The sequence below is a fragment of the Lotus japonicus genome, chromosome 4, assembly GCF_012489685.1.
Source record: "Lotus japonicus ecotype B-129 chromosome 4, LjGifu_v1.2".
In the NCBI taxonomy this organism is placed as follows: domain Eukaryota; kingdom Viridiplantae; phylum Streptophyta; class Magnoliopsida; order Fabales; family Fabaceae; genus Lotus; species Lotus japonicus.
Window position 1 is genome coordinate 67593864 of NC_080044.1, and position 16473 is coordinate 67610336.

Consider the following 16473-nt stretch of genomic DNA (forward strand, 5'->3'; position numbering starts at 1 on the left):
TTTTATTGTATGCATGCCAAAATAAGGGCATGTTTTATAAATATTTTGCAAAATAAATATTTATTTAAAAAGAACATCTTCAATATATTTTTAAAAAACTATTCTTAAAAATAATTTTTATTTTCAGTTTTTAAAATTATGTTTAGAGGGAGTATTTTTCAAGTACTAATGCAAGTATTTGAGAGAGATTATTTTTATAAGTTGTTCAAATTAGCTTACGAGTTATGAATAAGAGCTTACATATAACTTTTTTTCAACTTATTTCATCAAGTTTCTCAAATTAACGTATAAATATGCGCTTATCATAAAGCATTTATTATAAGAGTTTAAATAAGTTGTTTTCCCAGAAGTACCCTAAAATTATCTTTAACTCCGGACAAACTTTATTATAATAAACTTCTCTTCAATTCTAGCACCCAGAAGATTCATTCCAGAATTGATTTAGCCTTCAAAATCAATTACAAAAGAATTCACAAACATGTGTTAGATCGGTTCACATATCCACCAACAAATTTACATCTAAATGTTCGTTCATATGAGAAATGGAAATTGCAGCAGAGCTGATTGCAATTCGCAGGGAAAATATCATCGCATTTAGGGACATATTATAAACTACTCACAATACTTGCAGAAATAATATTTTCTTCATCTCCGAACAATTGTTTATCGGTTCATACAAATACAAGGAATCATCTGCATCTCTAAGCCCTTCTTACAGGTCTAAATATTACAAGAAAGCTAGATACATTATTCAGAATCTAGTTACAAACAAAGTAGTTTTAAATTAAACCATAAAAAAAGAATCCATTTAATAGTATAGTGAAAAAAGAATCATGGGGGCTATTGCCATGATGACAACAAGCAGACCCCCTCCCCTCCCTTTTTTTTTGAGGACCCCAATGGAAGACAGCACAAATAAGGCTCTTCCAATATCTTACTACCCCACTAGACTTCTATTACCTCCATGTGCTTCGTTCAGATATGATCACCATACATCACGCAAATACCTACCATTCAATTGTAGGTTCTTAACCATACCCTCAGCCTTGGAACTATCGAGAGAACCCTGAAATTTATAAGCACGTGAACTTGGTTAGCTAAAGACCATATTCCAAAATTCAACAGAACAGCTAGCAACACATGGAAGTGTAGTGTTTAAAAATCCTTCTGCAATTTATTCAAAAACCAGAATGAATTCTAGGGAGAAATTTCTATGAGTAGCTTTTGAGTTTCAGAATTGATTCTGATACAAGCATTATAGTAAAGAAAATTCATGGCATGGTGAATATGATGAAATGCACCACATAAAGTAATGACAGAGACTTCAAATAGAAAAAACACTTATTTTTTGCATAAGACACAACACTATCTACAATAAATAGACAGGACGTCCCAATACACAAGGAAGCAATGATATCCTCTTTGGCATTATGTGTAAAGTGTTAACAACCACATATCTCAAATAAAAAATCGCTGTGTTCAGCCAATGATACAAGGAAGCAAAGTAAAAAATGCATAAGTGCATTTGGCTTGACATTCACCCATATATCATCAACCCAAGGTAATTTAAGCTTTTTATTTTAAAAATAAATGTATACCTGCTCTTGCAAAATTGTGTGCAGAGTGCGGTTCACATCCCTAGCCATGCCCTTGGCATCCCCACACACATAAATGTAAGCTCCCTGAGATATCATGTTCCAAATATCCGAAGCCTGGCCACATAAATAAAGTGTTAAGTATGAGAAGGTGTAATTGTGAATTGGTAATTAAATGCATCTTAGAAAGTGTGGGTACCTTCTCCACCATCTTATGCTGCACGTATTCCTTGGTAGGTCTCTCCCGTGAGAAGGCAACAATGAGCTCAGAAAGCGCACCACCGTTAACAAAGTGGTTCAACTCGTCTTCATAGATGTAGTCCTTAAAAAAAATGAGCAAAAAAATGTTGGTAACCCGAACTAACTTTTAAGCCTCCACTCACATACACACACCTAAAACAAAGCCTTTTGAAAAAGACACAAATCTACAAGGAAGATAGATAACTTACCATTTGACGATTCCTGCATCCGAAGAATAAAACGGAGGGGCCAAGTTCAGCTCCATCCTCTTTCAGAGCTAATCTTTCCTGAAGAGCATATTAAAACATTTATAAATAATTGACACGGGAAGTTGGAGAAGAAAGAATTGGGAGATTAAATATCAAATTTATTGATTTGAACCTGCAAGAAACCCCTGAAAGGAGCCAATCCTGTGCCAGGACCTATCATGATTATAGGTACTTTAGTATCAGCAGGGAGCTTAAAATTGGACCGTCTAACAAATATTGGAGCCCAACTGCAGTCCTGACTTTTCTCCAATGGCACAGAATTCTGTACATGAAAACAAAAGGTAAGTTATGTTTCAATGCGGAGGAATAAATAGCTGCCTCTAGTCACTGAAAAAACTCACAAAATAACCAAGTAGTGTCATCAAATGTGGCCAGAAATTATTGAAAGTAACAATAATATTCAACCAGCATGAATTTTCTTTAACAAATTCAAGTTAATACATGTAATTAAAGCCAATCTTCTTAACAAAAATTATACTGTCTATAATAGCTTACCTTCATCCATGTTGAACACACTCCCTTATGAATCCTACCAGTGGGCATTTTATCATTCACTAATGCACAGGTAACGTGAATTCTGGATGGAGCCATCCTGTGAATTTTAGCAAACAGCCAAACTGTTAGTTCTACATACCCACAAAACCGCGTGTCTACCTACAGTGAAGCAAAGAGTACCAAACAGAACTAACCTAGGAGATGATGAGATCGAATAAAATCTTGGCTGCAGGCGAGGAGCAATTGCTGCGAAAAATACACCAATTGGAGGTTTGGCTGATGGAAATTCAGCCATGACCTCAAGGAGACTTCTTTGACTGGCAATCACCCACTCTGAATATTCATCCTGTACAGGCAGACAAAAGTAGCATACAAATGAGAAACATGGGATCAAAAGTTAACATGAAAAATATTAATACCTTTCCAGCAGGTGAAGCAAGATGTCGTAGGCGGTCGGCTTCAGATGGATTAGATGCATGAGCAGCTAAGGCAAGCAAAACAGACTGGCAAAGATGTTCAAAGAATTATTAATTGTTAACATAAAGTGAATCCATTAAGAAGATAAAGAGATAAAGTTTGAAATTTTGGATGCATCAATCAAACTAAAATGAAGCACCTTTTTGGGTGAACTCAGAACATCTGCATATCGGGCAATTGCTGTTCCTAAAGTACATGGTGGGAAAGTAGGGGGCAACGAGCTTCCACTAAGTGGATTCCCATCTTCATCATCAGTATGGAGGGAGAAATAGGTATCTGGTGACAAACCTAGTAATCTTACTGCCTCTTCCACAGTTTCAGATAAATTCTCACAGTAAACACCAACATGGTCCCCCGTTTCATATCTGTGAAACAAAACAGCCATATGAAAAAAGAAAAGTGTCAGTACAATATATCAACAATTGTGCTAATACAATTATATTTCCACCAGCAGATACTTACGCAACTCCAGTGCCTGAAATGTCAAATTCTAAATGTGTGCAAGAACGATCTGACACACGAGTATGAAGCTCCCTTCGCACAGCCACATTTGACCTGCACGGTTAGTAAGCATGCATGTCAATTACAGTATGATATAACCCAGTTGCAACTAATAGCAATAGCATGTTTGGTTTCACAATTTGCACAGAATCCAAGGCATGTTTACTTATAAGCTAAAATTTTGGCTTCTAAACATATTAGATTCTAGAGCATTTCACCATGGAACCAAATGTGCTATAAATATTCAACTCTGATGTACCTGACTGGATGTTGAGCATCCACAATAGCATGGCCATTAACATTATGCCACTTCTTTTCATCGACAGATGCATCTAATGGATCATTAATAACAACACGATACTCCAACACAGCAGCCGTATAGGGTGTAGACACAGTTGTATCACTATCACCTCTAAGCAATTCATCCAATGCTGGCAACAATTCTTCTTTCCTGTGATAACAGTCAAAGGGAAGGAGAAACAGGTTGGAATATCAGCATAAAATTTGAGTCCCGCTCCAATAGATTCAAAACAACTTAAACAACTCAGTACCATGCAGTAAAGTCATCTTCTATGCATTTATCAGCATCTCCTAGACCTACTTTGACAAGACGCTTCGCACCTGAAATTGCAGAAGACAGGTCAGATTCGAGTGATGGTGAGAATCTATCAATGTGACAATGTGGGAAAGAATAAGTAGTAAAATAAAATTTAAGAATAACTATAATCAAGCTTCATGGTATACAAACTATGTTGCCAACAAAAACTATGTGAACCACGGTTAAATGACAACCGGCAGAAATCAAATTGATTAAAAAGAACACACACATATAAGGCCACTCATACAGAATACTTTAGTTATGACAAAATCTGGAGAACCAAGATGACTTTATAGAAGGTTAGACCCTCGACATTTTAAATGCTGAGTAGAAGACCTTAATTGTTTCATGATAACAATTTTTACGCAGTATAAAGATTTTAGGATTTGAGCCTTGTCACGTGAGAGTCATTTGAAGAGAGATCAACACAATAATTGTGTTAGAAATTGCAGAACCTATACAAAGATTCAAATCATGCATAAACCATTTGTGTGTGAATCTCTCTATAAAACATAACCAGTCATGTGACAACCCCATCGAGGGATCCAGACCAAGAGAATTGAATCAATATTTAACTAGAAGGATAATGTGATCCCAGGGGAGGAGTTTCCAATGCATTTACAGTAAATTGACTAGTAAGAGTTTCAACCCATAGGAAAAAGCATGGAAGTTTCAATCAGTATCCAGCATTAAACACAGTGGTGACAAAAATAACAGGAATGTACGTAAGTGAAAAATACATGTTGGTAACAAATTGTGTAGTTATAGATGGTTTTCTATTCTTCAAAATGCTGATCGGCACCAATGCAATTGAAGCCTGCCAATTCACACACAGCACACAAATTCATGAAGGACACAAAGTGATATAAAGACAAATTACCATAATCAGCAAGCTTTTCATCCATTTCCTTGGCGAACTGCGTCAATTAAAATCGGCATGAGATACAGCACAGGAAGAAGAAACTCCATGATTGGATTCAAAGCTTAAAAAAAGCCAGAAATAAATGTAGGAATCAAATGCAAACCCTGTTAAAATGCTCATATGTCCTGTTCCCCAGACCAAAAACAGCATAGTCAAGATTTCGAAGCCATCCTTTTTCTTTCCCATTTCCCTGAAATCAAAGTCACATGATTCAATATGTATAACACTACTCTGAAATGAATAATGTCAATGCAACAAGGGGCTAATTTCAAAAGTTACCTCCATAAACCATTTGTAAAATCTCGCCGCATTATCAGTTGGCTCACCATCACCATATCTACAATACACTCACCCCACAATTTAGAATTAAATCCTCAGAAAACAGCACACAAAGAAGAAGGGCATGAAAACCAGAAAAACAAAACCTACGAAGCTAAGAAGAAGAGTGTCAGTGTCTCCTTCTTGAACTTTTCGTCATGCTCATAGTCGTCATAAGCATAATCATCCTGGTCAGTAAACCCCCAAAAGCTTAAGCATGAAATCCACACACCAAACGAAAAAAAAAAAAGCAAAAAAGGAGAAAGCAAACACTACCAAATCGATAATTTTGAACTTGGCCTTCTCGTATCGCACTTTTGCCTCTGCCACAAGCGCCTGTTGACAAAGCAAAATTCCAGTGATCAAGCAATACAGATAACTGGGCTGATAACTGTGCTGATAACTGTGCTTCAATGTGTACACAATTTACCTTGGCGAATCCTTCAGCATTACCAGTCTGAGTGCCGAAGAAGAGGGTGACCTTTTTGGTGCCGTCGTCAACCTCAGCCTCGTCGACGACGCGCTTGGGAGGCTCGATGGACTTAGCATTGTTACCGGTGGACCTGCGCCAGATGAGAACGACGACGCAGCCGATGAGGACGGCGATGGAGGTGGTGAGGACCATGACGAACTCATTCTCGAGGATGATGGAGCCGGCGCCGGAGGTGGAGGAGATGTTGGAAGGGTCGAGTGTGCCTTTGATCATGGCGGACATCATATCCAGCGGTGAAATCTTCATGGAGCTTGATTCTTCCATGGAAGTTGAAGAAGAAAGAGTCTCTTTGACGAGAATGTTAGGTGTGTGAAGTAGTTGGGAGTTGAGAGAGGAAAAGAGAGAGACTCTTGAAGATGGAAATGAGAAGAGAATGGAGTTATATAATTGTTGCCTTGCGAGGGAAACAATGTGTCAGTTTGGTTTTCAATTAGAAAGTCCGTTTGAAGTAATAGAATTCAAGATCACGATTTTCAATACACATTTAGCCAACAGAATGCACTTGTTGAGTTGAGTGAATATGCTTGCTTTCACATTCCCCCGAACTGAAAACTAAACAGGCTCAATGCTGGTTTCCAAACAATGCTGGTTTTTTATCATCTGTTAATTGTGTTTTTTGTTTCATATTGCAGGATATATGAACTTGCAGGTACATTTGTGAATTAACTCATTGGTGTTTTTTTTTTTCCTGTATGATAGGGACAACTGCTTGGTAAAATTATTTTTTAACTGAAATATTACTGGCCAAGGTGAGTCAAATCTTTACTTTCATCCTTGTCTCTTATTTGTGTCATGTTCCGATCCAGATAAAAAATTTCAAGGCAGTAACACACCGGTGGTGTTTTTTTCATATTTCTGAACATTGCAGAATGTCTAACCAGAAATACAGTTACACTTGAAACTTAAAAGCAATATATGCATCTCTTCTTTTGTGCCTGTTGTGCTTTTATTTTCTTAATTAGATTTAAGGCTGTTTCATTTGGTCACTCTGACAGTATAACCACCTTTCATAATGTCATTTTTTGAATACCATTGTTAAATTTTATTCCATATATATTTCTAGATGCAACAATGTCCTGTACCTTCGTGGAGTACCAGAGGATGAAGAAATTGAAGATGCTCCAGAAGACTAGAATGATAAAAGCTGCTTTGTTATGACATAACTAAAACTCCAAATTTTTCTGTCATTGTATCTTCACTTAAATGCAGCTTTGCATTTTGTAGTTATGTTTAGAGATATGGATCCATGATGCACTCGCAAACAGTGCGCCTATCTTTAGATTGTTCACATTTCTTGGGGTGATTTTAGGGAAATCTGACGCTGCTTGATGCTCTTCATATTTCGGATAGGATTAGATATGAGTAGGTTGGGGCATGGTACGCTTACAATTAAAAAAGTTATTAGTTTTGTGTGCCTGGTTCTGCTTGTGTTACAAGCTGTAGCGTTGTCCTCAATGTGCTTTGGCTTGGTGTGCTAATCTAAACATGCAATTGGCATGGTTCATGGTAGGTGTTACTGTGAAATCAGCTCCAATTGTTACTCTTACAATTGTTCATACCTTTGCAGCAAAAGCAGAAAATTGTTACTCTTGGAATGTATGCACACCCACATCCAACATATGACCAAACATGCACCTTGACACTTTGTGAAATGAGTGATTATTTTATGATCATGTTATGGCTATAAAAGACAAGTGATTATTTTGTGCCCTTAAAAGAAAAATACCCACATAAACATTCTATTTCTTATTTTAATTCTATCTATATTCTGTCTATCAAAACGACTGGGAAAACATGATTATACTAGGTTTTGCAATTATATGATTCCCTAATAGGTCGATTTTGTCATCTAGTCTAAGTATGTGAGATTTACTGCCGATAACTGGCAAAGGCCGAAAATATTTCTTCTCTGATGCCAAGGTGCAGGAAACTCTCCTGCAAGAGAGTTTAAAATTTGCTTAAAGAACAATTTGGATTAAAGATTGGTGGATTGGTGCTTAAACTAGCACCTCCTATTTCTGCTCGTTAACTCTTTCCTTGAAGGCTTGTTGTAATGTTGATTGTGGTTTTGCATTTTAAGTTGAATGATTTCTCGGAGGCCATACTTAGCCTTAAAGGCTTGAAACTGAGTATTGCATTTTGGCACATTCCGGGACAACCCTTTACATCCTCTGTGGCAACCAAAGTAGCATGGCTCTGTCATATAATCACGTGTTGTATAACAACACATGCTCAATAATTCTCTACCGGGTCACACATGTTCTAGACCACAAGAAACCTATCTATGGTGAAACATCCTTTGTTATACAAACAGAAAAACAATAATTATATCTTAACACCTCAAAAAATCCTCATTTTTGAGGTGAAAAGAGGTGGAGGAAGAGAAAGATATGAAGAAAGGAGAGAGAAAGTAAAGATGTGATAGGTGATTAGATTGATAGAGAAAAAATAAATAATAGAAAATAAATGTGGAAAATAAGTGAAGAGGTGTATATATATCATAACTGACCACTTCATTTTTGTCGCAGAAACATTTAGTGGCATGGGGACCAAAGTGGTGTTCCAAAGTTTGGTGGCCTCATACATCAATCACACAATCTAGCAACTTCTAAAGCACATGTCATTATTTTTTGACAACCAAAAAAAAAAAAATATATATATAAACTAATAGAAGGAATAAATCATCAGAACATTCATATCATGCTAGACAAAACAAATCATACTCAAAACCAAAGAAACATGGGCAACAAGCAACGCTTGGGAGTGAAGTCTCGTTAAAACCTTACTACAAAAAACTCAGTGAGAAAAAATTCTAATAAAAGAAAAAGAGTACCCCACCCCAAAACACTCAAGTGATTCAGAACAATTTAAACCCAGCAGCCAAATATGTGGTGCGGAGGCTTTAGAGAGAATCGACAGTTGTAAATTTAAAAAAGGTCTATCAATTTAAAAATATTTTTTTTACAATTTCCTTTCTAATTTTATTCTATTTTACACTTAATTTTTTTATTTTCAAAATAAAATGTTCACAATTTTGTTTGGTTAACACTTGGAAACTTCACAAATTGAATCAATTAAATCATTTTAGATATTTTTCCACTCAAAGCTCACCAATCAAAATATTAATATTCAACTTAAATAAAAAATCATAAATTTTCCCTCTTTAAACATTATACAAAATCCTTTGTTTTTTGTCAAAATTTCCCTAAAATTTTCACTTTAAAACTGTAAAAATTGTTTTACATCTTAAATTCATCGTGAACACCCAAATTATTTGAATAGAAAATGGAAATGGAGATTTGAAAATTTAAAATATGTGAAAAATGACACAAAAAGAAAATTTGATTAGTTGGAAAAATTAAAGAAACTAAAATTCCACAGTCTAAATTCGGGATCGAAATTGTAATTGAAGTGATTTCAAAAAAAAATTGTAATTGAAGTTAAAGACAAGTGGGAAAAAAAAGTCTCAGGCATGGATTATTTTTACTTTTAAGTTCTTTTAATACAATTCAATTTCCTTATCCTAAGACACTTTTTTTTGGTACATCGGAAAATTAAAGGACAGGAAGAAGAACTACAAGGCTAACAAGTCCCTAGCCAAGATGGGACAAAGCTCGTGAGGAGGAACCTCAAGATAGGTATAAGAGCATTGAAGACGACTACCCAACCCGGCAAGACAATCCGCAGCGTCATTTGCATCTCGAGAGATATGCCTGAGCTCCACATCCCAATCACGATCCAAGAGCAGCTTTAATTCTAGCAAGTTGGAGGCCTGAACATGGAATTGATAAGTGTTATTAGCTAAAGCCTGGACAATATCAAGGCAGTCCACTTCACAATCAACACATCTCAAATTTGCATCCCATAACATATTCAATCCCAGCTTCAGAGCCTCAATTTCTGCCAGAAGAGGGTTTGCACTAGTCGCACCCGCATAAAACCCGCACACCCAATAACCAGAAGCATCCCTCACGAGGCCCCCCATTCCCGATCTCGTGCCAACATGATCGAATGCTCCATCTGTATTCAGCTTAAGCCTACCAGCAGGGGGAACGCTCCACCGCGCCACAGCCACACTCCCTGTTAAACTCAACAGGTCAGATGACAAATAGGTAATGTGCTCATGGTGATCATGGAGGATCCGCTGAACTGTGCTCATCGCGCTCCAGCTATTGTCACCCAAAAGAGCATTGTTACGCCACCTCCAAATCCCCCAGATTGCTGTGGCGAAAAGGGACGCATGTGTACCGCGCGCTTGACACAAGAACCAAGATAAAATATCCCCAGAAAGAAAACCAGGCCAAGAGAGAGCATCAAGCCTGGACCAAACCTCCCTAGCGAACCTGCAATCTCTCAAACAATGAATACTATCTTCAACATGATGGTTGCAGCGGGTACAAGCTGGGGAAGACACCAAGTGGCAGCGAAACCTGAAATTATTCACTTGGATAACATCGTGCATGAGGAGCCACACAAACACTCTAATTTTCTCCGGGGCCTCAATTTTCCAAATGAACTTCCAAGGCACCAATGGGGGAACCGAAGGCTGAGCAGCCTCCGAGATGAGCCAAGAATAAGCGCTGGCAGCCGTATAAACCCCATTCCGATCATGCTTCCAGGTCCAACAGTCGACCAGCCTAGCATCAAGGCTCGGAACAATAGCATGGAAGGACTGCTGCAGGTCTGGCGGTATGATAGTATAGAGGCCAGAAAAATTCCAACTACCATCTCGAATAACATCACGAAGAGACAAGGATGTGTCAGTTATATGAACAAAGGGGAGCCTGGTGGCAAGCGAACCTTGCCCACTCCAATTATGGTACCAGATTGAGGTTGTTCCATTGCCCAGTTTGAACCGGAAACCCTCCTTGAGGACATCGCGAGCACGCGGGATGCCTTTCCAGAGGCTTGACGTCGACGACGAAGCAACAACATCAAGGATAGATTTCGAGCCCAGGTACTTATGGGAGAGAACACGCGCCCAAAGTTTCTCAGGATCTTGCAGCAAGGTCCACACAAGCTTCCCCAAGAGGGAAGTATTTGCGAAAGAGGTGTCTCGCACACCGATACCACCATCTTGACGAGGCTGGGTGACAACCTCTCATTTAACCCGATGCCATCCGCGATTACCAGAAGCAGACCAGATAAAATTTCGAGCTGCTCTATCAATAGAGTGAACGATCTTCCGAGGGAGCCACACCACCTGCATGTAATAGGTAGGAAGAGCAGTAAGGACCGATCTCGCCAAGCAAATACGACCTGCTGTGTTCAGAAGCCGACACTTCCATCCCGCTAAACGGCGAGAGACCTGATCAAGAATAAAATTAAAATCACCATGGGACACTCTCCCACTCACCATGGGAAATCCCAAGTATTTTCCCAAGCTTCTAACCACACGAATGAGGCAGGCAAGAGCTATCTCATGGCGAGTCGCAGCGGGCACACCTTTAGAACAAAGAGCTTTGGATTTTGCCGCACTGACAATAAGGCCAGGAGCTGAACCAAAATCAGCCAAGATACTCGCAACCACCTCCACTTGGGATGATTTCGCCTTGCAGAAGAGGAGGACATCATCTGCAAAAAGAATATGAGAAAGAGGAGGGCCCCCTCTAGACATAGTAATCGGATGCCAAAGCCCCGCACTCACAGCATTCTGAATACGCACAGAAAGCTTCTCCATACACATAACAAAGAGGTAAGGGGACATAGGGTCACCCTGCCGGAGGCCACGAACCGGGTTGAACCAAGGAAGCTTGGAGCCATTCCACAGAAGATCAAGCTTTGAGGAGGTCACACAATTCATAATCAAGTGGCAAGTAACTTCAGGAAAGCCAAAGTCCTTAATAGTACCTTCCAAAAACTCCCAAGATAGCTTATCATAGGCTTTTTCTAAGTCTATCTTAAAAGCCATGGAACCCTTCTTAGCCATGGAGTGAGCAAGGTAGTGAATAACTTCCTGGGCCAAAATAGCATTGTCGGTTGTACCCCTACCCGGGATGAAACTAGACTGAAGCGGCCCAATGATTTGATCCAGATAAGGACGAATGCGAGACACCAACACCTTGGTAATGATCTTGTACACCACATTACAAAGGCTTATAGGCCTTAAATCCTTCATCTGAGTCGGCACATCCACCTTGGGGATAAGAACGATCAAGGTCTCAGCGAGAGCAGGGTCAATAGAGCCAGTCACAAAGGCATCCCTCACAACCCTCCAAATATCCTCCCCAACAATGTCCCAATATTTTTTGAAGAACACTGGTTGGAAGCCATCGGGGCCTGGGGCCTTGAAGGATTTCATGGACATAAGGGCCCTCTTGACCTCTGCCTTGGAAACCGGCTCCAAAAGATCCTTTGTGCAATCGTGCGGGATTGTTGGGAGATTCTCAACCTGAAAATGAGCATTAGATATATCAGGAGCAGTGCAAAACAAATTTTTGAAAAAAATTTCGGCCTCACTCCTTAGTGTCCCTTCATCAGAGCTCCAAGAACCATCTCCCAATTGCAACCTATGGATTTTATTGCGCTTCCGACGGATAATGGTTTGAGTGTGGAAGAAAGCTGTGTTGCGATCACCAAACCTGACCCATTGTTCCCGGATTTTTGGAACCATAGAAGCTCCTCATTCCTAAGGATACCCCTGTATTCCAATTGCAGCTGCTCCTCAAGTTGAACCATACTGGAAGTCACCCTAGTGTCAAGATCACGTTGGACACCACGAAGTCTTCCTTCCACGTGCCTTTTCCGTTGAAACACATTACCAAAAGTATGCTTATTGAAGGACATGGAATCAGTCTGCACCCGATGGATTTTCTCATGAAGGTTACCTCCTGATCCACGCCACGCATTAGAAACCACACTCCTATACTCATCATGATTCGACCAAGCAGCAAGATAACGAAAGGGTCGGTCTCTGGTCCGCTCCTCTGGTGCATTGAACCTTACTAGGATGGGGTTATGGTCCGAGTGCATTCTAGTTTGGACTTCTACAAAGGCTTCAGGGAAAGACAACCGCCACTCACTATCAGCTAAAGCCCGATCCAACTTCTTAGAAATACGAAGGATACCTCTTTCTTTCCGGTGCCACGTAAAGAGGCCCCCTTTGGCTTCAAGGTCTAACAAATCACAATTGTCCAACACGGAGGCAAACCGAAGCGCTCGCCCAGGGAGGAATGCACCCCCTCTAACCTCAGAAGGGTAAAGAATTTCGTTAAAATCACCAACCGCAAGCCAAGGTTTGGTAATCTGAGTACGAAGAATAGAGAGGTGGTCCCAGAGAGAATCCCTATTCACCACTGTTGGGCTCGCATAGACAGCCGAGCAAGTCCAAGCATAGACTCCTACTGCAATATCAAACGTTACAGCTTAAGAGAAAGAGTCAATGAGAGTAACTATAGCCTTGGAACTTTGGTGAATAAGGACCCAAATTCCCCCACTATGACCCACAGCTTCCTCTAGGCAAAAAAGATTGAAACCCTGCCCTCTCCAAAACCTGTCAGTACGCTAAAAATGGCAATGAGTCTCTACCAAGATAATGACATCAGGTCTTCTAACACGAATAAAATCCTTCAGAGCTAATTGTGCATTGACATTAATAGCTCCTCTAACATTCCACATGAAAATATTAAAATCTTCAAATCCTATCATTAAAAAATGATATGAATAGGGGACCCACATGCTATGGTTAATTACCCAGGGCATGCACATGTGCACCAATTTTACGTAGTGAATCATTGACATTTAAGTCATCATTAATCATACTTGATTGCTCCCTTAGCAACACCTCTTGAGTGGAAGAATCCTGAATGGCTAAATGTTGAGAATCATCTGGGCCCACCATTCTGGACCTTTATTATTTTTAATTGCTTGGACTTTTCCAGCTGCATGGCTGGAGCTACCAGCAACGAAATTGAAGGCATTAGGGGGCCCCACCTTCCTTTTTAAAATTAGAGACAGCAACAACATCACTAGAATTTCGTGCTCCATGAGGCGGTTTTGATTTGCCAATCATTACTCCCTTGGAATCTGCATGATTCGCCCCCCCCTTTACGTTCCAGAGTTCTAGGAGACAGTTTTTTCTTTTTCTTAACCACAGTCAACCATTCTCCATGAATTTCGAACCCGGCATCAAGAATCAGACTTGGGATCTCCTTGTTCGCAGCGGCTGCATTAATGTTATCCTTAATTGACGGAATGTTCTCTCCTTGGGCCATGGCAACGTCTTGGGTTGGGCCCTCCATGACTTGTTCCTGACCTGGTTCACCATCCGCCGGCGTCACGACCTCCGCCACCGGGGTTTCTTTCGCCGTAGCCTCGCCTGCTCCTGTCCCTGCGTCTGGAGCCTTTTCCGCCACCGGCGTTGGTGCCGTACATTCTCTACTCCGATGGCCATAACATCCACATTAGAGCAGATCACATGGAGTCCCTCGTACTCAATCTGGTACCAGTAGCCTTCAATGCAGACCTTACCCACCACTGCAGTGATAGATCAATCTCCACACAAATTCTGGCAAACCTTCCTCTATCCGCATTCAACGTGTTCATATCCACCTTTATAGGTCTCCCAATCACACGGGCCACAGAGAGGAGATAGCTTTCATCATAGAAAACTACATTCAAGCCTGGGATGCGCACCCAAGCTAGCGTGTTGGTAACACGGGCCACAGGTGAAACGAACTCCCTGCTCCAAGTTGAAACGGCCAAATAGTGGTCAAAAATCATCCACGGGCCACCGTTGATGACCTTCTCTCGATCTTCCTTCATGTCAAATTTCACCATATAGAACCCGTTGTCGACATCTAGGAGGTCAAAGTCACCAGAGAGCCTCCAAGTGTTTGCAAGTTTCACCTTCATGGTTCTATATCCAGCTTCTTCCCCAAAAGGCAAACAATCAAAGATTCCGCCATGGAGCACCATCTCCTCAATCACTTCCTATCAGTCGTGACTTGAGGGAGGAGACGATTGCCATTCACAAGATTAAACCTTCATTTTCCCTTGATCCACAAGATCCTTGAACACCTTAGGAGCTGGTGCAGTCGCTCCCCCCATTAGCTTGTCACGAAAAGTATCCTCTTGGTTGCCCCGCCGTCTCCGCCGTCAGGTGGCACGTTCTCGCCGTCAATGTCCATCGTATACTTGAAACCCTAGCAGACGATGTTTATGGATTTGTCCCCAAGGTTGTTAATACAACATGCTATTCTCCATTTCTTTTAGATTTCTGATATGAAGATGCCCCTTTCCTATCCTAAGACACTTTAAAATGATAATTTAAATAGCGTTTTTTTTGTTACAGCGAAAAAATAATTTAAATAGCGTTTGAACTTATAACTCATTATTTTTAATTCTTTTTTTTTTGAAATGATTATTTTTAATTCTGATTTGTTCCTTCTATTTTGAATGAATTTTTCAATCGTCCCTTTGTTTAGAAAGTATTATTGTTTTTTCCATAATATTAATTATTTCAAATTTCACTAAAAAAACATATATTGACTTAGAACTAAATATATGAGTATAGGGATAAAACAAACATAGCCTTAGTCGTGGCTGACAAAAGGCAGCATCTTGTCACAACTGAGATTTTCTATCAAAATGATTTGACTTTGTTTACTAGAGATAATACTTGTGTGGCATGTTTCATTACAATCAGGTTGGGGAAATTTTGATTAATTTGTTGAACTAAAAATTCGGTTCATAATATGGTTGAATATAGATGCTCCATACCTGCCTGATTAATAATTGCCATCATTAATAAGTAGAATGACACGACTAATATATTATATGGTTTAGCTAACAATAGTTATTTAGCTGTAGCTTGATGGAGATTGAGGAGTGCTATATGATACGACCATGGAAAGGAACAAGGAAGAATAAGCATTTTCAATTTGTATCCTAATATACTAGTAAACTCTTTTGTATTTCTGTTGGACGGCAACATTAAACTACTACAAAGAACCATTCAAGATATCAAAGAATTGAACCCATAAGGGTTGTTGTAGCCTATAGGTGAAAAAAAAAGACAATTAACTACATTTTACCTACCTATAAAAAAAAACTACATTTTACCTTATTCATGATTTATGTTTGGATATGTTATTGTTAGCACTAATACAAACTGACGTACATTAGCACTCAACACCCATTTCATTTAAGATGAAATGAATAGGATTTTTTTTTATAGACATAAAAATTCATTCTTATTACACATAACTGAACAAACATTTAATGTGAAGTAAATAAACGTCTCCTTGAAGATGGTAATTCCACTATCATATTTAATATTTTATTGTATGCATGCCAAAATAAGGGCATGTTTTATAAATATTTTGCAAAATAAATATTTATTTAAAAAGAACATCTTCAATATATTTAAAAAACTATTCTTAAAAATAATTTTTATTTTCAGTTTTTAAAATTATGTTTAGAGGGAGTATTTTTCAAGTACTAATGCAAGTATTTGAGAGAGATTATTTTTATAAGTTGTTCAAAATTAGCTTACGAGTTATGAATAAGAGCTTACATATAACTTTTTTTCAACTTATTTCATCAAGTTTCTCAAATTAACGTAT

The 16473-nt window shown here is 39.1% G+C and overlaps 3 protein-coding genes across 3 annotated transcripts; all 3 read right to left on the reverse strand.

Annotated features, from left to right (window-relative positions):
* Positions 1-625: 625 nt before the first annotated feature.
* Positions 626-6280, reverse strand: LOC130711151 (NADPH--cytochrome P450 reductase-like). The gene is made up of 18 exons (XM_057560649.1): positions 5846-6280; positions 5692-5751; positions 5527-5603; positions 5377-5434; positions 5201-5287; positions 5056-5092; positions 4129-4198; positions 3837-4028; positions 3539-3631; positions 3216-3441; positions 3019-3102; positions 2794-2945; positions 2600-2696; positions 2217-2366; positions 2045-2122; positions 1795-1917; positions 1599-1712; positions 626-1066 (listed from the first exon to the last, which is right to left on the reverse strand). The coding sequence occupies exons 1-18, from the start codon at positions 6170-6172 to the stop codon at positions 986-988; spliced, it is 2106 nt and encodes a 701-aa protein (XP_057416632.1). The 5' UTR covers positions 6173-6280; the 3' UTR covers positions 626-985.
* A 3202-nt stretch (positions 6281-9482) lies between these two features.
* On the reverse strand, positions 9483-13748 carry LOC130713213 (uncharacterized). The gene is made up of 4 exons (XM_057563001.1): positions 13601-13748; positions 12401-13251; positions 11265-12299; positions 9483-10994 (listed from the first exon to the last, which is right to left on the reverse strand). Exons 1-4 carry the CDS (start codon positions 13746-13748, stop codon positions 9483-9485), a joined length of 3546 nt encoding a protein of 1181 aa, XP_057418984.1.
* A 127-nt stretch (positions 13749-13875) lies between these two features.
* LOC130713214 (uncharacterized) lies at positions 13876-14824 on the reverse strand. The gene is made up of 2 exons (XM_057563002.1): positions 14373-14824; positions 13876-14284 (listed from the first exon to the last, which is right to left on the reverse strand). Exons 1-2 carry the CDS (start codon positions 14822-14824, stop codon positions 13876-13878), a joined length of 861 nt encoding a protein of 286 aa, XP_057418985.1.
* Positions 14825-16473: the final 1649 nt, after the last annotated feature.